The sequence below is a fragment of the Tamandua tetradactyla genome, chromosome 6 (genome assembly GCF_023851605.1).
Source record: "Tamandua tetradactyla isolate mTamTet1 chromosome 6, mTamTet1.pri, whole genome shotgun sequence".
NCBI lineage: Eukaryota > Metazoa > Chordata > Mammalia > Pilosa > Myrmecophagidae > Tamandua > Tamandua tetradactyla.
The window spans coordinates 104,844,926-104,871,551 of NC_135332.1; the positions used below are offsets into that span (position 1 = coordinate 104,844,926).

The following is a 26,626-nucleotide window of genomic DNA, read 5'->3' on the forward strand; positions in this document are numbered from 1 at the left end:
TAAGTCATATTTATCTCTTATATTTGTCTGTTTCTACTTGAGACCATTTTGTGTATGGTGTGAGGTAGTTCACACCATTTTTAATGTGTTTTTCATTTTTTAAATGTGTTTTCCCATTGTCCCAGCATCATTTATTGGAAAGACAATTATTTCCCCCTTGTCTTGGCACTCTTGTCGAAAATCAGTTTATCATAAATGTAAGAGTTTATTTCCGGACTCTTAATTCCATTCCATTGATTATCTGTCTACCTATCTATCCATCCATCCTTATGTCTGTACCACACTGTCTTGATTAGTGTTGCTTTGAAGTAAGATTTGAAATCAGAAAGTTTAAGTCTTCCAACTTTGTTCTTCTTTTACAAAATTGCTTTGACTATTCTAGATCTCCTGCATTTTAGTATGTATTTTAAGATCAGCTTGTCAATTTCTACAAAACTAGTGTGGTGGAATTCTGATAGAATTATATCGAAACTTTATATCCAAAAATTATTTCTTCTGATCTATAATTCATAGGATATCTTTCCATTTATTTAGATCTTTAATTTTTTCAATAAAGTTTTATAATTTTCACAAGATATGTAGTATGCATATCTTGTACTACTTTTGTTAAGTTTATTCTTAAGTACCTAAGTGTTTTTTTGATGCTACTGTAAATAGAACTGTTTTCTTAATTTAATTTTTGGAGTGTTTTTTTTTTTGCTCGTGTATGCAAACACTACTGATGTTTTACATGTTAACCTTGTATCTTGTCTCGCTGAACTCAATTCTTAGTTCTAACAGTTATTTTAGTGGATTCTTTCGGATTTTCTATATACGATAATGCCATCTGCAAATACAGTTTTACTTCTTCCTTTTAGTTTTTCACCAATAACTAAGATGTCAGCTGTAAGTTTTTGTAGATGCCCTTTTTTGGGTTGAGGAGGTTCCCTTCTACTCCTAGTTTGTTGAATGTTATTTATTTTTTATTATTTTTTAATCATGAAAAGGGTATTGGATCTTGTCAAATGTCTATTCTGTATATATTGAAATGGTCATGTTATTTTTGTCCTTTATCCTATTAATATGGTATATTGTATTGACTGATTTTCACTTGAGTTTTTCAGATAAATCCCACTGGGTCATGGTGTACAATTCTTTGAATTTGTCATTAGATTCTGTATGCTTGTTGTTGTTGAAGATTTTTGTGTCTACATTCATTACGGATATCAGTCTGTAAGTTTTTTTTCTGTAATGTCTTTGTCTGGCTTTGGTAGCTAGGGTAATACTGGTGTCAAGGAATGAGTTAGGATGTTTTCTTCCCCTTCCATTTTTTAGAAGAGTTTGTGAAGGATTGGCATTAGTTTTCATTTAAACATTTGATACAAGTCACCAGTGAAGAAATCTGGGCCTGGGCTTTTCTTTGTGGGAAGTTTGAAAATTATTAATTCAATTCCTTTACTTCTTATGGATCTATTCAGATTTGCTATTTCTTTTTGAGTGAGCTTCATGTTTTTCTATGAATTTATCCATTTCATCTAGGTTATACCTAGTTTGTTGGCATATAGCTTTTCAGAGTATTTCCTCAAAATCCTTTTTATTTTTGCAAGGTTTGTTAGTGATGTCTCCTTTTTCATTCCTGATTTTAGTAATGTGGGATCACTTGTTTTTCCTTAGTCAGCTTGACAAATATTTTGTCAAAGAATCTATTTTTCAAGAACAACAAACTTCTGGTTTTATTTACATTCTCTATTGTTTTTTCAATTCTCTATTTCACTTATTTCCACTCTAATCTTCATTACTTTCTTCTTCTTGCTTTGGGTTTATTTCACTCTGCTCTATTAGTTTATTAAAGTGGACTATTTGGTTACTGATTTGAGATCTTTCTTCATTTATGGCTAAAATTTTTTAAGAACTGCCGCAGCAGGGTCCCATAAGTTTTGCTATGTTGTGATTTCGTTTTACTCATCTGAAAGTGTTTTCTAATTTTTCTTATAATTTCTTGGCCCATTGGTTACTTAGGAGTGTGGTGTTTAATTTCTACATATTTGTGAATTTCCCAAATTTCTTCTTGTTAGTTGTTTCTGATTTCATTCCATTATGGTGACAGAATATAGTTTGCAATATTTTAATGCTTTTATGTTTATTGAGGCTTATTTTATGGCCTGGCATATGGTCTATCCTGGAGAATGTTCCATGTTCACTTGAGAAGAATATATACTCTGCTTTTGTTGGGTGGCATGCTCTATAGATAACTCTTAGGTCCAGGTGGTTCATAGTATTGTTCAAGCCTTCTATTTCCTTGTTCTATTTATTATCTTTTTTATTGTGAAAAATAACATATATACAAAAAAGCAATAAATTTCAATGCATACTACAACAATTAGTTATAGAACAGATTTGAGAGTTTGGTATGGGTTACAGTTCTACAATTTTAGGTGTTTCCTCCTAGTTGCTCTAAGACACTGGAGACTAAAAGAAATATCAATATAGTGATTCAGCAATCATACTCATTTGTTAAATCCTATCTTCTCTGTTATAACTCTACTTTCTCCTTTGATCTTTCTCCCAATCTTTGGGGGTATTTGAGCTATGTCCATTTTAATTTTTTCATGTTGGAAAGGGCTATTGATACTATGGGATAGAGGGATGGAAATAGTAGATGTTCTCTAGAGGGTGGCCCTTCTGGGTTTCAAGACTTATCTGACCTAGGAACCTACCTGGAGGTTATAGGTTTCTGAAAGTAATCATAGAGGACAGAACCTTTGTAGAATCTCAGATAAATCCTTAGGTGTTCTTTAGGGTTGGCAGGAATGGTTTTGGTTGGGGGTTGGCAAACCATGATAAATAACATCTAGTTGAAGCTTGCTGTGCTGATTTGAAAGGATGATGTACCCTAAAAAGCCATATTTTAATCCTGATCCGTCTTGTGGAGGCAACTGTTTCTTTTAATCCCTATTCAGTACTGTAGGTTGGAAACCTGATTAGATTATATCCATGAGATGTGACTCACCCAATTGTGGATATTAACCTTGGATTAGAGGGAGATGTGACTCTACCCATTCCAGGTGGGTTTTTATTAGGTTACTGGAATCCTTTAAAAGAGGAATCATTTTGGAGAGAGCACAGAGCCATGAGAGGAGAGAACCATGAGAACCATGAAAGCCCACGCAGCCAGAGACCTTTGGAGATAAGAAGGAAAATGCTTCTGGGGGAGCTTCATGAAACAAGAACCCTAGAGAGAAAGCTAGCAGACATTGTCTTGTTCACCATGTGACTTTACAGTTGCGAGAGAAACCCTGAATGTCATCGGCCTTCTTGGATTCCTTAGATTGGACATTTTTATAGTCTTGTTTTAATTTGAACATTTTCACAGTCTTATAACTGTCATCAAACAACTTAATAAACTCCTTTAAAAAGTTGTTCTGTTTCTGGTATATCACATTTCTGCAGCTAGCAAACTAGAACATTTGCATAAGAGTAGCCTCCAAATAGCTTCTTGACTCTATTTGAACTCTCTCAGTCCCTGATAACTTATTTGTTATAATTCTTTTCCCCCTTTTGGTCAGGTGTTGTTCATTATTATATGTGAGGTATTTAGGTATGAAAGTCTTCAATTATTATTATTGAAATTTCTCCCTTTAATTCCATCAGGTTTTGCTTCATATATTTTGGGGTTCTGTTGTTAGATATATAAAACCCTATGTCTTTCCTGATGAATTTTTATCATTATGAAATATCCCTTCTTGTCTCTAGCAGCAAGTTTTGTCTTAAAATATGTTTTATCTGATGTTAGTGTAGCTGCTTCACCTCTCTTTTGGTTACTATTGACATGATATATCTTTTTCCACCATTTTACTTTCAACTTGTCTTTGAGTCTAAAGTGTGTCACCTGTAGACAGTATATAGTTGAATCATTCTTTAAATCCATTCTGCCATTTTCTACCTTTTGATTGTAATATTTAATCCATTTATATTTAATGTACTTAATATTAAGGTAATAGCTGCCATTTTTGTCTTAAATCTTTTCTTGCTCTTCTAATCCTCCATTTACTTTACCAAATAGATATTTACTAGTCTACCTTTTTAATCCCCTTGTGGTTTCTTTCACTATATTTTTAAAAGTTATTTTCTTAGTATTAATCTGGGAATTAGAAACAACATCTTGACTTAAAACAATCCAATTCAGTTTAATAGTAATTTCAAGTATTTATTAAAATTAAATACTTTATTTTCAATCGTATATGAAATTTGCTCCAATATACCTTCATTCTCCCCCTCTTTTGTACTATTATTGTCATACTGATTAAATCCATATATAAGTTCATCAATAAATGTTTTATAATTAGTGCTTTATGCAGTTGTTTTTTTAAATCAGATAGTAACAGAAAATACATGTGTTCTTTCTTTTATATTTATCCATGTAATTATCTTTAGTGAAGAAATAGCAACTTATCTAACATCTAAAGAATAAATAGGAATTGACTGTGAAGCAGATAGCAGAGAAGGTAAAGGGGAAGAGGTAAGAAAGTTCCAGCAAAAAGAACTATCATGATGGAAGGTCTAGTGGTAGAAGGGATACTGGCTGAACTGAAGACAATAAAGGACACTGGTAAGAGGTAGAGAGAGATTGGTAAACCTGGTATTTTGAGTAAAGTTGAATCACTAATAAAAAATGTAGAGTTCTAAAGGAGTATTAACCCTGAGATTACATGGTGAATTAATTTTCATACTGGATATTAATGTCTCTATGCAGAAGGAGATGGAAAATAAAGAATGAGAAGTCAGTTTGGGGAGCATGACTTTGGTGGGAATTTCTGCAGCAGTTGAACTAAAGTAGAAAAGTTTCTTAGGAAATGAATGACAAGAAAAGGAGAACAGAGAACAATGCTTGGGTTAGAGCACACATCCACTCAACAGAGTACTGAACGCTGCGTGTCCCCAACATCCATTGCATCCCTGACCCCTTCCTAACAGAACCTTGATTCTGTTCTGGTGTCTGCCCTTCCCAAGATAATCCATGCAACTTAGAGGAAGCTGACCCTTTCATACTTTCAGAGATTGGTCCGTTGGTTTAAGGGTAATATCCTAGCCCCTTGTCAGTGACTAATCTAGAGTGGAAATATGACTTAATTTTGCTCAGTCAGACTGAAGGAACAATTTTTGTTCCCTATTAATAAAGAGAGCACACCCTCCCTTTCTCCTGCTGGGTATCCATAATAAAACCTGTTGCCCAGTTGTTGCAGGCAGCTACCTTGCAATGAGGCAGCACAAGGACAAAGCTGACAAAGGACAAAGTGTAGAACGAAGGTAGTCTCCCCCACACCCACACCCATCCCCCAGCCCTGACAATACTATAACTGAAGTTGACACCACTGTTGCGCTTCCAGTTATGTGAGTCAATAAAATTCTTTGCTGTATGCTAGATTCAAGTTGTATTTCTGTAACTTGAATTTGGAAACATCCTAAAAGGTACAGTGGTGGGGGGAGGGAAACATCACAAAGAGATCAACAGAAAAGATTAGGCAGTAGAGAAGCCTCAGAAGAAGCCAATGTCATAAGATCCTAGGGAAGATGGAATGTCACAAAGGAGTAAATCACTGACAGTGCAAAAGGTAGTCAATTTGCCAAGGAAGATATTGTTCCTGGACTATTTCTGCTTTGGATATGAACATGGAACTTCTTAAAATAAAAATGCAGTCATTGTCACCATTCCATGGTTTTCTGATCTATAAAATATGCAAAGACTAAATGATGGCAACCTACTTTAAGGTGGGATTATGATTATAAACTGTGCTTTTTTAAAATTAAATGCAGAATAAACATGGTAATTACATTGAAACCACACTGAAACAGCTTTTTACCCCAGACCAAATAAATCAATGAAATATTTAAATTCTATAGATACCTTATATTGAAGATGTGCTTTAACAAAAAAAGTATGAAAATTTTTAAACACATAATAAAGTTAGAGAGAATAATAAACCTCCATATATCTATTACCCAGCTTATAGAATTATCAATATTTTGTTTATCCTTGCCTCAGAAGTAAAATCAGTTTTCTGAAAATCAGAATATATTTTCTTATATAAACAATTCATAAATGGGAGTTCAATCCTTAGACCAGATCACTGAAGTACACTGAACCCATAAGATGGATGACACCATTCATCTTTTGAGTGGGAAAAAATATTACTGACTATGAGTTTATTCACATTTTATTAAAGTATTTAAGAAGATGGGGCTTCCCTAAGCAAAAGTAAACTTCAGATCAGCCTCTACCCAAATCACGAAGTATACTGTCACACAGTAGGATTTAATCTACCAATATAAAAGCTTCATTTTTTTTAAGCCATTAAGTTATTAGAATCACTTAGTTTTTCTTTGCTACATATGTGTTATGACATTTTCTAAAAGTAATTATATCTAATATATTTCCTAGCCTCAGGATCAGTGATTCTCAAAGTGTGGATGAGGCACACAGGGGGTCCCTAAATGCTTTCAGGGGGTGCACCAAATGAAAATTAATTTTTAATTGTACAGAAATATCATTTGCCCCTTTTCACTCTCATTCTCTCCCAGGCACAGTGGAATTTTCCAGAGGCTACATACCATCCTGCTCTGATGGGTAACTGTATGTCTGAAGCAGATGTAAGACTCTACTTCTCCTCTATTAAGCCAGACATTAGCGAGATTCGTAAAAACAGAAAACATCCCAATCTTCTCACCACATTTTTTTGTTTTAATACTAAATTGTTTGAAAGTTAGATATGTTAACATGTAATGGGGTTACCATTTTTTTAACAAATTCATAAATATGTAACATTCTTTTTTAGCTTGAATTTCTAATACAATAAATATCAAGAGATCTAATCCACATAAACAAAAGCTCCATGGGGGCCTCAACACTTTTTAAGAGCGTACAGGGATAATAAGGGCAAAAAGTTTGAAAATCGCTATTCTAGACACATTTTCTTCTTCCCATCTTAAACAAACTTTTGGTCGGAGATGAAAAGATTCTTTCCCAAATATCTTTTGCAAATTTCACTGGAAATAAGAGTTGCACCCTCTTCGGTGTTCTTTTCCATGATAAGCATTCTCTGATAATGAGTAGGACTCAGAAGCTGCCTAAGCTAACACTTACCTTTACCAAATCTGTATAGCCCGTTTCTTTTGTAGTCCACCATGGCTGAGCTTTGAGTCCATTCACATTGTAGAGTGATCGCTGCCAAACAGATGCAAAATGTCCTCTCTTGTGCCCAAGTTCGTACCATTTATATGCCTGAAGGAACAGAGAGATTGAGCTCCAAACTCTTATTTAAATTAAGCATGTTTACTAATTAAAAAATTAAAGATACTAAAAATAAGGTGTTGCTTTGAGACATTTAAATAAAGAACTTGCCAGGTGAGTGCCCAAACCTGTTATGTTGGTTAAAACACTGCTATTTCATTGTTTTTTGTTTTTATTATGATTATAAATAAATGTGTGCATTTAATTTTCACTCTTGGGCTGTAAACTCTCCGAAGGCAGAATTTATGCCTCATTCATTTCAGTCTCTGCCAGGGTGTCTACCTAGCAAAAAGTTTAAGACTTATGTGTTGAATGTATAAATAATTTAAGATAACAGAGAGGTGTATATATTTATATTTTAGCTCTAATTTCTTAAGTTCTATCTTTATGTTTCCTTTAAAAGGAAAGGATTATGATTTTTAATAATTTCTTTAGAGCTACTGCCAACTAACCAAATTGAGGTCCTAAAATGGGGAGCACATCTTTCCATGTCCACTTTTAAGAAAGCTACCCTCAAGTGACAGAGCGTGAATAGTCCATTAACCTAAATAGAGAAAAAGGAAACATTATTCTGAGTTGGCAATAAATATAGTGATAGCCCATATTAGTCTTTTTTAAAGAGAACTTTTGACTCTAATATTTCTTCTGCCATAAGGTTCTGAGAAAACTATGATGTGATATGACTTGTGTTCAAGACAACCAGCTTTTTCGGGGACAATTAGCTGTTCCATATGCCTCCTTCAGGTAACGGGTGTCCTGAGCACATGCTCTCAGAGCTGCCCACTCCATAGGCTGCCCACTCCAGGCATGCCCCACTGTCTTTAGAACTGAAGCTGATTCTGGTGGTATACTTACTATTATCCCCTCCATTATTACACGTTGGGTCTAAGAAATACTTTTGAAGAATGATTTCAAATATATATTTTTATTGATTAAAACAGGTAATTTCAACTTGAATATCTAACATAAAACTTCAAGTATACTTTAGATGTGAAAATATATTAACTTTTAGGGCAGGCAACGGTGGCTCAATGGCAGATTTCTCGCCTGCTATGCCATAGACCTGAGTTCAATTCGTGGTGCTTGCTCATGCAAAAAAAAAAGATATATATGTATATATTTTTTTCATGCAAAAAAATACATATATAAATAAATATATACAATTTATAATAAATATATATATATTTATATATATACATATATTAACTTTTAAAAGTTGTCTAAAATTCCTATTTCAAAAGTTCTTTCAATAGAAAATGAAGGCTGAGGGCAAATACCATCTCATGTTTACAATAATACTTTGCAGTGTTCTATTTGCTCTCATATATGTAGTTTCATTGGTCTCTGCCATAACCACAAATATTGCCATTTTACAAACATTGAAACTGAGGTCTAGAAAGTTTAAGTATCTTGAACTCGATCTCTTTGCAACTTGTTCCCCTTTCCTTCCATCCTTGTATCGTTAAAAAAAAAACTAACAAGAACTACTTTCTTATTTAATTATCTTTCTCAATAGTATATCAAATTAAGAACTTATATACTAATTATTCTTATATGTTTTATTCTTATATAACATGTAGTTATAGTCATAAAGTATCTTCCTTAAAACCCAGGAACCAATAATGTCTAATTATTTTCTAATTAAAAGAAATTTTAACCTTTGAAATTAATTTGACTATCTTGGTTATTTTTGTCCAAGTTCAATTTAGGATTTTGTTTCCTATGCCTTCTGGTATTAAAGTGAACAATGATATTAATTACAACAGATGATTGTTTTGAAAATCTGACAGTCATTAACTGCTGAATCACTAGAAATTCATTGTAAGGACTAGCCTATTGTTACAATAATGAGAGAAAAAAAATTATTATAGGAAAACCCAAAGAGCAACCCTTAAAGCTCAGGTACGGGAGTTAAGAGTCTGAGATTTCAGTGATGGCTTTAACACCCACCCCCATAAAGCTTGGGCAAGTCACCTAACTTACACATCATGGCGTGTTTGACCCATCTATAAGGTTCTTTCCTGACACTCAGAATAAGCTGAACTGAACGAAACAGGACTCTTAATTCTGCATTCCTTTGTCATTCAACTTTTAGGAGAAAGAAAACCTTGATAAACAATCTCTCAGAAATTTTTAGAAAACATTTTACATGATATATTACATATGGGACCCAATTAATTCAGCCTGATTGCTTATTCATTTATTTATTTATTCATATGTCTACACCGTCTTCAACAAAATTGCTAGAAAAGTAATGATCAAGTTAGAATCCTCTGAAAATGTCCTCTTTACTGTTTACCTTTTATATCTCTAATCAGGAATATGAAAATAGACATCTTCTTAAATGTGCTTTATATCAACATCTTCTACACTTTCTTCAAATTGTTGCCACCTATAGATCTCTTTCATACACACACGCACACACACATACACACACAGACACATACAGAAATAGTACATGTCAAAACATTCCAGCTCAGAAAGGCCAGACTTTGTGTGGGGAATGGGACTGTTATGTGTGCCTCCAGATGGAGTTTGTCTGCCTACACTATGGAATATGTGGGGCTCAGTGAGAAAGAGGGGGACACAGTTTGGGGACGAAAGCCGGCTGCAGCCTGCCTGTGGAAGATTGTGACAGCCATGGCATGGAAACAAGGTTTTAGTCTTAATTTGCACTGTGAGCTCACTGAGCAGAGGCTGAGACTGGAAAACAGTCTGACCAATGCAAGAGACCAGAGCAGCAGATTCTTATAGCCATCACTGAGGTGGAAGGCAACGCAGGCTGGAATTAAAACCCCAGTCAAGCAAGAAAAATAATGAGATTGAGGCAAAAGACAGTGAGGACCATCCTTCATGAGGAAGCCGAGTCCCCAGACGGTGGCCCTCACTAGGTAAGCACAAGGATGGGCCCATGGAAGGACAGTGAAGAAGTACAGATAACCCAAATTTTGAGGCTGAGAAGTTGGCAATATCATTAAAGGAGAGAGGGAACCCAGGAGGAAAAGCAGTTTGGAGGGAAGACAACAGTGAGCTGTTTCTATGCCATCCCTGTGGTGACACCAAGCAGGGAATAAGTTCCCTGGACTTGGGGAAGTAGACCAGAGCTAGAAATGTAGATGGGGGCGTTAGGGAAATAATGGGAACAGTTGAACCTGAATCGCTGCAAGACTATCAATTGCTTGTACTGAATTCCTCCTTCCTCGTGTCCACACTAGCACACCCGTTAGAAAAAGCATCCTCAAAAGGTATTTTATTGTCAGCCTCTGGAGTACAGGTGGGCTTCTGATGCACCCATCCTCTTTTGAAATCTGAGGCTCAATTTCTTGCTTAGAACATGAAGGACCACTGCTTTCCACTATATGCAAGCTTGGGGCATGACAGTAAATTTGCAGTTTCACATATAATATTGAGAATATACTAAAATTGGGTTTTCTAAAGGCTTGTGTTTGTTCTGCTCCAAGGGTGAATGCTTGTGAACTTTTGAAATTCAAGAACTGTGCTTTTTTTTTTTTTTTGCATATTAATGATCATTAAGCTTGTAGAACAGCCCCATAGGTTCAAATCCCAAGACCTTGACAAGTGTATAGTGAATTCTTTGCCCTTGAAGGAAGGGCTGTTTTCATCTAAGATGTGAGATAAATCACAGACTTCTTTAATCTGTCTTTGCCCCGGACACTGAATTCTTCAAAGATAAATTAATTAGTGACAATTACATTTATAGCAATCAGCCATGAACATTATTCAGTGTTAGACACTGCAGCAAAGTCTCTCCTATCCTTCTCATTCAAAAGAGGTTACTGGTCATTTACATCTAAAAGAATGAAGAACACAAAATGATTACTAATCACCAATTTCTTCTCCCTTTTTTTTTTCTTCACTTTAACATCTTACTCTATTTTGGTTGACTGACTTGTAGTATGGAAGGGGACAGATACAGATAAATAGACAAGTAAAAAGAAAATAGTGTCAATTATCCAAACCTCTATTATCCCAAATTGGTTCATGCACCCAATGGCAATTACCTTGTCCAAATTACCCTTTTCTGAACCCTCAATTGTCCAAAAGACTCTGTGTTCTTTTTTTTTTTTATTAATTAATGGAAAAAAAGAAATTAACCCAACATTTAGAAATCATACCATTCTACATATGCAATCAGTAATTCTTAACATCATCACATAGATGCATGATCATCGTTTCTTAGTACATGTGCATCGGTTTAGAAGAACTAGCAACACAACAGAAAAAGATATAGAATGTTAATATAGAGAAAAAAATAAAAGTAATAATAATAGTAAAAAAAAAAACAAAAAACCTATAGCTCAGATGCAGCTTCATTCAGTGTTTTAACATGATTACTTTACAATTAGGTATTATTGTGCTGTCCATTTTTGAGTTTTTTTTATCTAGTCCTGTTGCACAGTCTGTATCCCTTCAGCTCCCATTACCCATCATCTTAACCTGTTTCTAACTCCTGCTGGACTCTGTTACCAATGACATATTCCAAGTTTATTCTCGAATGTCGGTTCACATCAGTGGGATCATACAGTATTTGTCCTTTAGTTTTTGGCTAGACTCACTCAGCATAATGTTCTTTAGGTCCATCCATGTTATTACATGCTTCATAAGTTTATCCTGTCTTAAAGCTGCATAGTATTCCATCGTATGTATATACCACAGTTTGTTTAGCCACTCGTCTGTTGATGGACATTTTGGCTGTTTCCATCTCTTTGCAATTGTAAACAACGCTGCTATAAACATTGGTGTGCAAATGTCCGTTTGTGTCTTTGCCCTTAAGTCCTTTGAGTAGAATGGCCATTATCAACAAAACAGAAAATGACAAGTGCTGGAGACTCTGTGTTCTTAATTTTAGAAACTCAAAGCTGTGTTACTCTTAGCTGTCACTGTATTACACATACAGAATGAAAAGGTTATAAACATTCAGTGTCTCACTTTACACTTTTTCCCACTGACTCCAAAGGGAGCTCAGCCTAAGAGACATCGCAGGAGAGGAAAGCAAGGCTTCACCATCTATCAGCATCAAGTAAATCATGACGGATCGTGAAATTGTTTTTAAATTTATGGTACACAATGATATCAGAATTAATGATTGAATGCTAGTTTAAAGAAGTTGATGTTATATTCAGAAAAATGTAATACTCAGCAAAAAAAAAAAGCATGTACTTGCTTTAACGACTACATTTTTTGTGTGTCAGCACCTGTCAAGTTACTATGGGGCTCAAGCGTTCATCTTAAACTTAGTATCAAGTATTTCAGGAGGTAAATGATATAGTTAACTTAGAATCAGTGGACATGGTGGAGTAAAGACTTCATTCTGAAAAGAACTACTTTTAAATATCAAAACAAAATGGAAATGAATCTAGGCAAACTGTAAAATATTTAAACAGTTGTATTGACATCTCTTCATTTCATACCTTTAAAAATACTTCTTAGTGGCAACATCTCTCCTGTACATGCACTCAGACATACACCCGTATACATTTCAAGGTGACTTGTGACTACCTAACTAATTTCTTGAAAGACCTATGGGGTCAAATCCCTAAAGTTCTTTTAGGAGTAAGTATGAGTTGTCGGGTTGTTTTGAAAAGTCTACATATAACCATTTAAATAGTTCATTTAAACCACCACCTTCAAATGCTTATGCTCAAAATATTTTTTTAAGTGTATCGTTTTCCTAGAAATGATTTTTTGCTGACTCTGTCCTCTGTTGAAGAGAAGGGGAAGTACACAAACCCATTACCTCTTTGTTCCCAGCCCTCTGCATAGCATCCCCCAGGTGGAAATAAAATCGCCCATCATCAGTGCCAGGATCACCTGATTCTATCCCTTCCTGTAGGAAAGATTAAAAACAAGAGAAATAAAAGGAAAGGTCAGTGTTGTGTTGGTGAAATAATTAAATACCAGATTTAATTCACTGATACATTTAATCCTATACAACCAGATGAAAACCTAAGAAAAAGAAAAACACACCTTACTATCAAAGTTTGGCAATTTGGTTACTGGTCAGCATTCACAATGCAAAACCAAAAAGAGGTCACAGAGCTAAATTTAACACTAGGTTTATCGTTAATTAATAGTGGAATAAGCCATAGAATTGGTGTGATACTTTGAGAATCTTCTCTGCAGGAGCAATCATTTTTCAGTCACCCAAAGGATTTCTCTGACTGGGTATCATCATGTTGATTTTGCTCTCCAGTTCTAACCATAAGTCATTTAGAGGTTTTTTGTTCCTGAACTAAACTGCTGAATTGCTCATAAGATGTGTGAAGTGACAGAGACAGAATTGCAGTAGTATTTCTTTCCACTCAAAACAAATGTGCCCTCATGTTCAAACAAAATCTTTTCACAAAACATACAGCAGAATTAAAGCCAATCTGAATCTTTTAAAATGCAATTATTATTAAACAAATTCTATTCTAAAACAGCTGATCTTCTCTCAATCAGGACAAAATTGAGATTTAAGTCAAAAGAGAGAGGGAGAAAGTATTAAAGCAAGAGAATGAATTTAGAAAAGGAAAAGGACAAAAGTCACAAGTATTTAAATGTCAAGGAGTTATTTTTAAAAGTCTGCACCTCTCAGGTTTCTTTGCGAGAAGTCCACTATCTTTCACTAGAAAGAAATCTTACCTGAATCACATTGGAAGGGGGTAAGATGGAATGGGAGAAGTCTCCCTTGAGTGACTTATATTCAATGTCCTTAACTAACCTTTGCTCTCAGTTTCCCCATCTCTGAGGCAGCGAGAGTACTGCTTGGCCCTTGTTATGTCAAAGGTCATGTAAGTGGAACACTTGAAATCAGAGATGTCACCTGCCCACAGGTACTGGCAGGGAATGTAAAGTTTTGTGGCAGCCCAGGGACAGCCAGGACAGACTGCTCAGCCCCAAGTGCAGGAAGGTGTCCAGATACTTTTTAAGAGAAACCAGAAATGTGCATTCTTATATAATATGCTTAAATCCTCAAATAAGGCAAGTCATTAAATTGTTTATAAAAAACAGTGACCAAATAAAACATGGCTACAAGCTGTTCACAACCAGTGGGTTGCTATTTTAGGATCTCTAATTTAAATCATGTGAATGAGAGAGATGATACAATTTTAATTTACTTCTACTTAGAAACATAAAAGTTCATAGCTGTGATGGTTAAATTCATGTGTCAACGTGGCCTGGTTTTTGGTGTCCAGGTGTTTGGTCAAGCAAGCACTGGCCTGATTGTTACTAGGAGGGTATTTCGTGGACTTCAATAACCAGTCATTTGATTGCATCTATGGCTGATTGCATCTACAATCAACAAAGGAGATCACCTTCAGCAACGAAAGAAGTCTCATCTGATCAGTTGGAGGCTTTAAAAGGAGAAACGATGGTTTCAGCAGTTCGAAGAGAGAACCTCCATACCTACTTCAACCAGCCAGCTTCTCCTGAGGAATTCATCAAAAACCTTAATTGGAGTTTCCAGCTTGTGGCCTGCCCTATGGAATGTGGACTTGCCCATCCCCACAGCTGTGTGAGTCAATTCTTATAAAAATCTCATAATATTTACCGATATCACCTCCAGCTGTTTCCCTAGAGAACTCTGACTAATACAGCAGCCACCAATCAGCTACCTACACTGTCCAACAGGGTAATGGCTAGCCACATTATGCTATTTAAATTAAAATTAAATAAAATTAAAAATTCAATTCCTCAGACACATTAGCCACATTTCAGGGGTGCAACAACCATACGTGGCTAGTGGTCCCCTTATTGGACAGGACGGATAAAGAACATTTCCATCATCATAGAAAATTTATTGGGCACCCTTGAGCTAGACCCAATGTGATTGGGTGAACTGACAAGGACATTAGAAATGTGAGAAAAAAATTAACAACATGTTTTCATTTGAATATCTTGAGCCGACAGGCTATTTCACGTTTGACCTGTACGGTTCAGCCTGCATGCCTCATTTACTTTCTGTGGGTAGGCACAATCCCTGCTCCAAGTAGAATCAAAGCAGAATTAATTTTTAAAAGGAACATTTAGTATATTGCCCATATTTTTAAATATTGTATCAATAATTCTCCTTTTTTGCCTCAAAAAACAACTAATAACTGCAGTTTTAGGGATTTCTTCATGGTCTTCCAAATACTCCTGCTCACTCTGTGGTATTTCTGAATACCATCCTCTCAGCTGCGGTGAGGGGCCCACACTGAATGCAGATGTTATGGTTAGAGGGTGGGCGCGTTGATAATGGAAAGACCCAGTAGCAAGAGCCAATCAACCCACAGTGCACGATCAGGGCATCCAAATGCGTCGGAAGATGGAAAAAGAGGGAGGGCCACAGCAGTTACCTTTAAATAGGGAATACTCTCAGCAATCTTGTTCTGCGCCTTCAGGATGAAGCCGTAATGCACTTTAGCAAAGCCGTCATTAGGTGTCACGTTCAGAACCTAAGTTCAAAGGAAACAAGGGCGCATTGTGATTGACTACAAATTACTGTCGAAAGAAATTTTAATTAGCTTTGCCGGTACTTGGATGGCATTATGACGTTACAGCTTAAAACATTACAAGCATTCTGTCTCACTGCAAAATCGCTAGGGGTTAAATAGCCCCATTTCCCCTCAACTCAGAATGCTTTCATATTTATACATTGGTTCCTCAAGAATGAAGACATGAATTAAATGACAATAACCTTTAAAATATTGCTTTCACAACGCAAATCAGCCAATCTGTCCACTGGTATGACTTCAGTATTTTTTTTGGTGAGCAAAAGAAAAACTGCTTTAAGTTTGCTATCCTTGAAGAAAATTCTGAATGGTGATATATATTGCTGTGTATATATGCTTTATACAGTGCCTTAATAAAGAGAAAATTTTGATCTGCATTTATAAAATCACCATCCATTCATTCAACGAAATGACTGAATGAGTGAATCTACAGAGTGCCCACATTGTTTTAAGTACTGAGAATAAAGTGATGAGCACCTCCAATATTCTGTGAAAAAAAAAACAGGCAAATATTTCATAAAAATCACATCATTTATTATTATGTGCATTTGTTATGAATAGAGATAAAGTATGTAGAATACCTCTAAATTAAATATTAGCAAAGTAAAATCAAAACAACAACTTTGAACTTTTGAAGCTGCTTCGACAAACTAATGTCGACGTTTTATGGACACTGGAATGGAATGCACAAGATGACGAACAGAGTATGAGCTGGGTGCATGTGGCGAAAAGATGATAATCCTGTCTCTTCATCTCTGAGCCTGAGTAGGAGAGGGAAGTGGCAGCCAGCATGGGATCTGGTTCCCAAAGGAGCAAGTGTGCATGAAAAAGGGACTCTACGCTTTGGGTGAACCCACATGGCGCACGCTTGCCTATACCTTAGCACTTTTAACACAGGCTTGCATTAAGTCATGCATCTCATCCATTGACAAATCCTGCCACCACCACCTTCCAAGTAAATTCAGAATCCTACCTCCTGTCACCACCTTCACTCGGGCACTGATCCAGGTCACACCGCCTCTCCCCTCCATTCCTGCACTCGCCTCCTAGCAGCCTGCTCTCTGCACCTCATCCATCTATGCTTCCAGCAGTCTACTCTTCCCCAGGGCCCAAGGGGAACTCACATGTCATAGATCAGATCATCCCCCCACCCTACCCATCCTCCATTCAAAATCTCCCTTGAGTCCACTTCACCGAGAGAAAAAGGCAAGACCCTTAGGTGGACCTGGACTCTTCATCGCGCTGGCTTTCTCTCCTCCCTCCTCCCCAACCACTCCTTGGAGGCACCCTGAACCCCCTGCTGCTCCACAGTCAAACACCTTCCCTGGGGATCTCTGCACTCCTTTGCCTCAAACACTTCCCCAGAAATCCAAATGGCTCACTCCCTCACCTGGAGAAGTCCTTGCTCAGATGCTACCATCGCTGAGACGTCTTACCCATGACCACTGACACTGATGCAAAACAGACCCCCAGCCCCATCACCAAATACATCTAACCTCTATATCCTCACTTCTTTTTCTTCACAGCACTCGTCACAATCTGACCTATCATGTTTTTCACTTTTCCCATGAAAATCTAAGCTCTTCAGGATTTTGTATGTTCTGCTCACTGCTGGACTCCAGTGCCTAGAACAGTGCCAGCACATAGCAGTCCCTCAATGAAGCTGTAATAAATGAATAAATGGGTACATGCTGGCTTCTCCCTAAATAGGTCTCTGAAAGTTCAGACTCTGCTTCTTGTGTCTCCTACAGCACCTGTCACAGAGCTAATCTCTCAGTAGGAGCTCTATAAATAATTCTGGGACTGAATGGAATTGAACCCAATAGTGCTTCTGTCAGCATATAACAATGTAATCATTACTACAATTACTGCAGCTAAACAGATGACATCTCTTTTTATTGCAGGTACACAGTCATCACCTCGATTAATTAATAAACCCATTCACTTAATGGACTTTTTAGAACACCCAGGACTCTTCTAGGCTCTTGGACATATAAACATGGATGAGCTATGCTTTCTTTTCTAGGGGGCTCTCAATCAAGTCAGGGAGACAGAGCCTCAACAGACAATGATAAAGTGACATGATATGTAAAACCATAGGAATAGGCACAAGGTATGCATAGGGTACAGAGAAGGGGGATCTACCTCACTGTCAGGTGGACATGGACAAAGTCTAAAAGGTGTTTAGAGTTAAATAGGAGTTCAATAATGAAAGGGAAGATGGAGACAGTAGGGGAAGAAGCATTCCAGGCAAAGGAAAAGATGAGTGAAAAGGCATTGTGCGCCTGGAGCAACAAAAGGGAGTGTTGCTAAAGTAAAAAGTAAAATGAGATGGGACATGAGATTAGAGCAGCAGGCAGGAGCCAAATCACAACAGAGTTATCTTACAACATCATCTGTAAGTTAATTCACTGGGTAGAAGAGAGAAATTATGAAGATTTCTGCTTGTATTTGTCTCTGAAATACAATATTGAATAGGGTGCCAGCCTTTGGGGTTCTCCTTTTGTCTGCATGTCAGCTATGGGTTCCATCTGGCACTTAGGCTGTCCCGAGGGAGGTGGGAAGGTTAAGTACCCGGAGCAGTGGACGGCGCTGCCTTCCCTTGTTTGTTTCTTTAGTTTCCTGAATGTACTACAGTTTACTGTGGCTGCTTAAGAGGATGTGCAGAGTATATTATCTAAACCCCTGAAAATGATGAGAAACCCCAATTGAGAATAATGCTAATAATATTGCATAGACCCTCTCTCTCCTCTCCCCGTCTCTGCTTCTCTCGGCCCATGCACACAAACATGAGACACACATAAGATAAAAAAAAGGTAGAGTCAACTTTCTATCCCCAGTGACACATTACTAGAATAAAACAAAACATATATCCTTAAATGACAGTTCACATTGATCGTACTAAATCCTAATTTTTTGAGAGTGAAAATTTTTCTTAGAAAAGTATCTTGAGGGTGGTGCAACAGTGGCTCAGTGGCAGAATTCTCGCCTGCCATGCCCATGCAAAAAAAAAAAAAGGTATTTTGAATGTGCCGTTTCACTGTATTTAAAAACTTATTTTGGGGCATCTACATTTATATTGTATATATTCTATGGGTATTTAAATCTAATATAGAAATGCATAAACATGCACATCACAGATATTTGCAGGAACATTTTTTCACTGGGAGGGTACATAAGCACAAATTTTTGAAGACCACTGCTGTATGCAGGGAAACCACTGGAGAGTGGTCCAGATGGTCAGATTTGTGTTTTAATGTTGACAGAAGTTCGGGAAGAGCAAGACAGGGCAGGATAAATTGAGTCTTAGTTCACTCAAAAGCTGATGAGTGCCTGGGATAAAAAAAAGGAAGAGATTTGAAAGATATTCAAAAGGTACATTTAGCAGAAATTAGTCATTTACTACCAGATTGTAAACACCATTAAGGCACATTCTGTGTTTCTTCCATTAGCTACCATCTCCTGAGATAGCATATGGGGTGTTAATAAATGTGTGTTGACGAAGTGAGTAAGGGAAGAGTCAAGCATGAGCCCAGCTTTTGCCCATGGGTGGCCTGGGTAGTGGGGGTGGGGTGGGGGGTCAGGTGGGGGGGACACAGGAGGAGCCTCGAAAAACTCCAAACCTGAGCCATCTACTTCGAACCATTCTCAAGTCAGTCTCCTTGTTGAAACTATAAGCAGCAAAAATGCAGAAAGGGGACCCATAATGATTTTTTTTTTTTTTTTTTTTTGCATGGGCAGGCACTGGGAAACGAACCCAGGTCCTTAATGATTCTTGTAAATGAACCTAAAAAAATAAAAATCAACAGGAAGAAAACCACGAAATTTTAATAAAATTATCTTTGACTATAAGCAGTAAAAAAGATCCTATGATCCTTCTAAGACATAAATACATCATAAGCCTTGGTTAAGGAGAGAAAATCTCAGCACTCAGGAGCTCTAAGCTCGTGCACTTGTAAGTGAGAGAGGAAAGAAACACAAACCCTGCACATATTTTCAGTCTATTGCTGCTTCTTTAAACAACAAAAGCAATGACAAGACTTACTGGTGCAATTTGGTAATATTTTGGACACTCTGCACCCTGTTATTCTTAATCATTTGGGATTATGATTTCAAATGTATAAAGGACTGCAGAGAAATTTCATTTTTTGACATAAACATTTACAGTATTTCACATATCTGAGATTTCGTGTCAGGTAAAAAGGCTGGATATACTCAAGGAAGGTTCTGCAAAGGTGAGGAGCGACAAATCCATAGTGGGCTGGAGAAACTGGACTGATTTCAGATCCTTCCCTAACCTCAGAATGTATTCAGCACTCAGTCAACACTTGATTGTATTTTGCTGAAGGGAAGCAGGGGGGGGGGGGGGGCAGAGAAAAAAACATACCATTCCATCTCTGTGGCCTCTGACAGTGGCAGAAAAATGAGGAATGGGCCATGGACTTGTCTGATAAAGCTTGGCAACTCTTAGATCCATCCAGTCCTGCACTAAAATGCATGATGATCCCCTTAGCCAAACTTTGCAAAACAGGGAAGTTTGGGTTATGTCTGGCCATTAGCAGATACAGTGCCCCAGACGGAGCTATATTATGACCTGAACAGAAGCTTAGGTGGACAGCGCACATCTTCAACCTTGTATGGTCAACCCACTCCATGCAGATGTCAGCGATGCTGTAAACAACCAAGGTCTCATTTCTGCTCTCTCAGAAAATACTAAAGTTATGACAAGGTCTGAAAAAGACAACGGCTCATATACAATGGTTTTATGTCAAGCGCCAGCGGCAGGTACGAAGAGAAATCGCCACTTTGAGATTAGACCCTTTTCCTGGACAGTGTGTCATCGCCGTACTTTACAACATTCTAAACACAGAAGCAATCACTGGCTGTCACTGAGTGGTAGCATTTTGATGTAAACTGCACCAGCCTGAAATCCCTGACCCCCGGGCCTACATTAAAGAATAACAAGTAAATGTGTTCATTTTTCTTTTATAGGGGTGCTATCTTTCTCCAGCCTCAAACTTTACTGTCCCACTGTTTATTCTGTATGAGTTAAATTTCCCCACTGCCTTATGGAGTCAGTTTTCTAGATTTTGCAGTTACTTGTAACTTAGACTTTATCTATTAAAATATCCATTATATAATATTTTAAAACTTTAACTTACATGTGAGATTAAAGCAAAAAATGTTAATTTGGTACAAAATTTATATTTTGACTAGTGCATTTCCTAATATAACTTATGTAGACAGTTTAATTGAACACCATAGTACATGGAACCTTGAGTAGGGCATGAGATTTTGTAGGTTTGTCCAGAGTGATGCCTCAACAAATCCAAGAGTGATTTGAACAGTGAATAAAAAAGTATTTGCAAAGTCCCCTTGTGGGAATGGTGAGAAAAGGGGAAAATTCAACCTTCCCATATGGAGAATTCCTGATATTCTCACAAGCAATGGGGACAACCAAAGCAATAGGCTGAGCCCTCGATCTTGGGGTTTGTTCATATGAAACTTATCCCTGCCAAGGATAGATTAAACCTACTTAAAATTAGGCCTAAGAGTCATCCCCAGAGAACCTCTTTTGTTACTCAGATGTGGCCTCTCTCTCTCAACCAACATGATAAGCAAACTCACTGCTCACCCCTCTCTACGTGGGACATGACTCCCAGGGGCGTGGACGTTCCTGGCAACGTGGGACAGAAATCCTAGAATAAGTTGGGACTCAGCATCAAGGGATTGAGAAAACCTTCTCGATCAAAATGGGGAAGAGAGAAATGAGACAAAATAGTCAATGGCTGAGAGATTCCAAACAGAGTCGAGAGGTTATCCTGGAGATTATTCTTATGCATTAAATAGATATCACCTTTTGTGTTATGATGTAATGGAGAGGCTAGAGGGAACTGCCTGAAAATGTAGAGCTGTGTTCCAGTAACCATGTTTCTTAAAGATGATTGTATAATGATTCAGCTTTCACAATGTGATTGTGTGATTATGAAAACCTTGTGTCTGATGCTCCTTTTATCTACCTCATCGACAGACGAGTAAAGCATACATGGATTAAAAATAAATAAATAATAGGGGGAACAAAAGTTAAAATAAATTTAGCAGATTGAAAAAAAAAAAAACCTTCCATTATAAGGCAGAAATCCTTTGAAAGGCATTCTTTCCAGAAGATCACAGAGTCCATGAGTGCCCTTCCAAAGGGTGAGAAATAGCCCCACATGCCCGAGAGGCTCAGTTCTGTGTCTCTATCTAGATGGGACTTTTAATGAAAAAAGGAAACAATTATTTTTGTTGTTATTGTTGTTGATTTTTAAAGTTCATTGGGAACTTCAGTTTCTCTTCTTATCATAAATAATACGACAATATGAACTGATAATATATGAAGTTTTAAAAATATCACAGTTACAAGTTGAAAGGTTTGATGTACCAAGTGCCAACTAAAATTTAAAATCTGCTTTGTGCAAGGGGAAAACAATGCAAGGTGCAAACAAAATATAGACTATATCAACTATAATAATGCTTACATGGTATTTAACTTAATTTCAAATAAAAAAGTGAGAGACTGAACATATTAAATGTTATTTATAAATGATACTAGACCCTATTTTCAAAATAATTAGACTTAGTTAATAGAGAATTTCTGTTTACCTCTTCATAAATCTTCTTGGCATTGTTGTTATCTCCTATCAAGAGGTAGCCCACACCAAGGTCATTCTTTAAGGAAGTATCACTGGGAAATAGTTGGACTAATCTCTGTAAGGTAAGCAGGGAACCTCTCATGTGACCTGAATTATTGGAAAGGAAAAAAAAAGAACAATAGAAATGAAAACACATTATATGCACCTTTGTAATCAAAATGCAGATCAGGAGAGACTATTCAACAAAGTCTGAATAGCAACTTAAATCTGACTTTATATACTAATGGTTAAGTATCTGTCAGGATTTAATCATGCAGTTGCAATGTAATCAAATTCCGCCATAAGCAGATGCTGAATATAACACCCATTACAAACACTGTAAAGACATTCTCATTTACTAAATTCATCAACATTTACATTTCTATGTTAAATTCCTGCTTAAGAAACTTTTAGTAACCTTTTTTTTTAATAAAAAATGCTTTGTTAAGATACTTTTGGCTTAATATTATTAAAATCAAAATTATGAATAGAGAACAGACAGGGGAAAAAGTCTAATTGATTTCAGGGTCTAGCACCAACATCATACTTGACAAGGCACTGTGGTACACAGGACAACGCTTAACTGGCAAGTGTTTCCAGCTATCCTCATCTCCAATAAGGACCTAGGCACTACAAAGAGACATCATCCAGTGTTAGGGCGCCCTCTGGTGGACAAGGGGATACCCTGCACCGCATAGATCACGAAAACCCCCAGCTTCAATTCATTTTGAATTGTCGTGATGGAAACTTAAAATTTCTGGAGCCAGATGTCATTATTATTTGCTGCAGTTAGAAAGACAAATGGTATAAGGGAAAATGTGCAAATCAAGACTTGTATATAGGAACAAAAGCAAATACCTTGAGGGACTTACTAGTCCACAAACTGGCTATTAGCCAAGAGTGTGGCAGGACTGAACCAGCTGAAGCAGTTATATGTTCCACAAACAGAAACACTAGCTGGCGTAAAACATCGCCAGTTTCCTCCATGAGGTGCTCCCCTTTACCAGCCAATCGCATTCCAATCAGAATTACAATAAAATCTGGGATGGGTGTGTTCAGCCATTCATTTCCTCACCAACCAAGCTACTACTTTTTCAGCATCCTTCCTTCCCCCTACCTGCCCACCTGAGGCTTGTACTTTTCTTCTGCCTGTAAACTGTGCCCATTAATCACTATGGAAGGCCCAGGGGGGAATCCCTCCAGCTGCCATCTCCTCTCCAGTCTTTCTATTCCATATCGTGGAATCCTTTTCTATTGGGATTGAACATCACCATCCTCAACACTTTCACTAAAATCTGCACACAATTCCCTGCTAGCCTACTCTAGAGAACTTGCTTTAGACTTATTTGGGGAAAGGACTATATTCAAATATTGAAGGGTCCCTGGGGAAGAGGGCTGACTTTATTCTGTAGCCAGTCTTTCCCAGCATGGGGCTAGGGTGAGCTAAGCGAGGCACTTATCTTGCTGCAGAGTAAGGGGGTACCAAAAACTCAGTAATGAAAAATAATACCCTAATACATTCTTTCCAAAAAAATAAAATTAATGCAGAAAGTTCATGATGTGCAAAAGACATCAAAATTTTAAAGACAGATCAGTAGCAGTGCCAAGCCAAGCCATACCAGAGCCTGAGGAGAAAGGAAAACTCACCAATGCTGATTTTGAACCCAAGGTGGGTATTTTGTTGTCTCCCTTGAGTCCTGACCCTGCCTTATCTATCCCGTGTTTGACTGGCCCTTACTGAACATAAATCTAATTGACCATTTCTTCTAGTTTCTAATCATCACTTGGGCTCTCCTTCTATCACAGCTTTGGGTCACCTCAAAGTGACACAACCATCCTTCATTCCATCTCTCAGGGAGCAAGATATGAGTATCAGCTGGATCCCGACAAATACTCATGTGGCCCTTCACAAGTGACCCTGGCACGTCATCCAACCAACTTTCCAACCGGCTGAGCCTGGGCAAGTGCCCCTGGCATATACTCTTCCATTTTAGTTTAAACCGATGAAGCGTCAGGTGGGAGGGAATCCCAAGCCCAGTTAAAACAAAGCTACGTTATAGCTAGTTTTGCTTGGGTTTGTGCCTGGGAACCTGGACCATTCAGAGAGGAAGCTCCATGCTGCTCTTTTCAAAGCATTTGCAGATTTATTTTGTGATTAAAATTTTATTCCTGGCATTTTTCTCGGTAGAGCATCAAACCTTCTAAGGATAGTTTTTAGAGTGCTTGGAACTCCTGACAGTCCCTTTATAAAAATTTTTCCACTGATCATTTCAGCCTTCAATCAACAGCTTGTTATAGTTAAAAAGAAAGAATTTGGCCTGCTGGGATGAGCTTTTGATTCCAGACTTACTAATTTAGCAGCTATGGTTTCTTAGGTAAATTATTCACCCTTCAGCATCCCATTTGCCTCGCCTGTAAAATGAGGGGTGAAAATACAACCCACATCTTTGCTGTTATTAAGCTAGGATTGCTATTTCAGCTGTAGAGATGGTCAGTCTAAAACAGAGGTGGATGAATTACTTGAAATGAGTTATAAAACTCAGGTTCCCTCTCATTCAGACTCTTCAAGATTAAAGCATGTCACTCGCCACTGATTAACTCTTATCCTGTCTTACCTAGAAACTGTTGTCTTTCTGACCGTCGCTTCAAACTCAGCTTCACCAGGTCTGCAGGGACATCAGGCAGGCTGGCCACCTCTTGGTAGGTCTCGATGGCCCCGCGTAACACTTCATTGCTTCTCCTCTTCTCAGCCAAATCATCTTCACACTACAAAAAGCCCCACGCTGCGTAAATGCCACAACTACATTTGTAATCCCCCAAAATATTCATAAATGAAAACTTTTGAACATGCTTTTAAAGAAATTCAAGGTAAAGAGATGCAAGACTAATACATGCTAGTGCCGAGAGATATTTATTTCATATTATACACTAACATTATGTAGACAGGATTCCAGTACACGGTTCTTATTCTTTTGCTAATTCTTCACAAATGAAGAATTCCTTCATTTAGTCATTCATTTATTCAATAACAGTTTTTTGGGAGCCTTTCTCATGCCAGATGTGTTCTAGGTGGAACAAGACAGACATTTTCTCATTTTACTAATCTTCTGGAAAGGAGAGAAAGACGGTAGACACATAATGATATCATGCATGAGTGGCCATTAGGTGCTATGGATAAAAATGAAGCAGGTTCAGGAGGGTCATGAGAAAGCTGCTGGTATCATCAGGATGATTGGGGAGAAAAGAAGTGAGGGGACAAGGCTTGAGGAGCTCTGGGGGAAAAGTGCTTCTGGTAGAGAGGGAACTCTGAGGGGGGAGTGTAGAAAAGACACTGGAGCATTGAATAAGGAAGGAAGAGGTGGGGGGAACTTCAAGTGATGTAATGCCTAACAAGTTATTACCGATTCTGGAGCACTAACTCTGAGATGGAAAGACACTGCATATGGGTGGGGGTGACATGACCTGATTTATGTTTCAAGGAGTACAGAGAACATACAGAATTAGGTTCAGCTGGAAGCAGGGAGCAGCACTAGAATGCTTTGGTGGGAATCCAGACATGAGATTATATGAGTAGCAGCAATGAAGGTGGTGACAAGTGACAGGGTTTCAGGTCTATTTTGAAGGGCAGAGTGGACAGATTTTTGGATAAACTCATGCAGGATAGGAGAGGAAAGAAAGGGACAGAAGTAAAGGATGAATTTATAATTACTGGCTTGAGCGACTTACAGAGCAACTTACAGAATGGAATTGTCCTTACCTAAGAATGGGAAGAAAAGGAAGAAGCAGATTTTTTGAAGGGGGAGGAGGGTAGAGCATAGAACCAGGAGTCCAGGTTGGAATATATTAAATTCAAAATGCACAGTAGATCACAAAATGGAGATACTGAATAGGAAGTTGCATATAGGAATCTGAAGTTCAGAGGACAGGTCAGACTTAGAGATGGAAATTTGAAGAATTGCCAAGGAAGTAGATGGTAATTAAAGTGATATATCTGGAAGCACTTGTGTGTGTTGGGTAGAAAAAAGAAGAGGCCCAAGAACTCCAAGGTTTAGAGGTCATTTGAGGTCAGAAAGACAAGGGAGGACTAGTAAAAAGAACCAAGAATGAGAGACGAAGGAAGAAAACAACAGCAAAAAAAGTGGCTTTTTGGAAATCAAGTGAAAAAGTTTCAAGAGGGAGAGAGGGGA

At 37.5% G+C, this 26,626-nt stretch overlaps 1 protein-coding gene across 8 annotated transcripts in view; it reads right to left on the reverse strand.

Annotated features, from left to right (window-relative positions):
* The window catches only part of ASPH (aspartate beta-hydroxylase), a 272,195-nt gene that overhangs the window by 60,478 nt on the left and 185,091 nt on the right, over positions 1-26,626 (reverse strand). For all 8 annotated transcript variants that reach the window (XM_077166854.1, XM_077166851.1, XM_077166849.1 and 5 more), the window contains 5 exons: positions 25,055-25,205; positions 22,411-22,547; positions 15,610-15,708; positions 13,026-13,115; positions 7,121-7,258 (listed from right to left, as the gene is read on the reverse strand). In XM_077166854.1, coding sequence (XP_077022969.1) covers positions 7,121-7,258; positions 13,026-13,115; positions 15,610-15,708; positions 22,411-22,547; positions 25,055-25,205 — 615 coding nt within the window. The remainder of the gene's footprint in view (positions 1-7,120; positions 7,259-13,025; positions 13,116-15,609; positions 15,709-22,410; positions 22,548-25,054; positions 25,206-26,626) is intronic.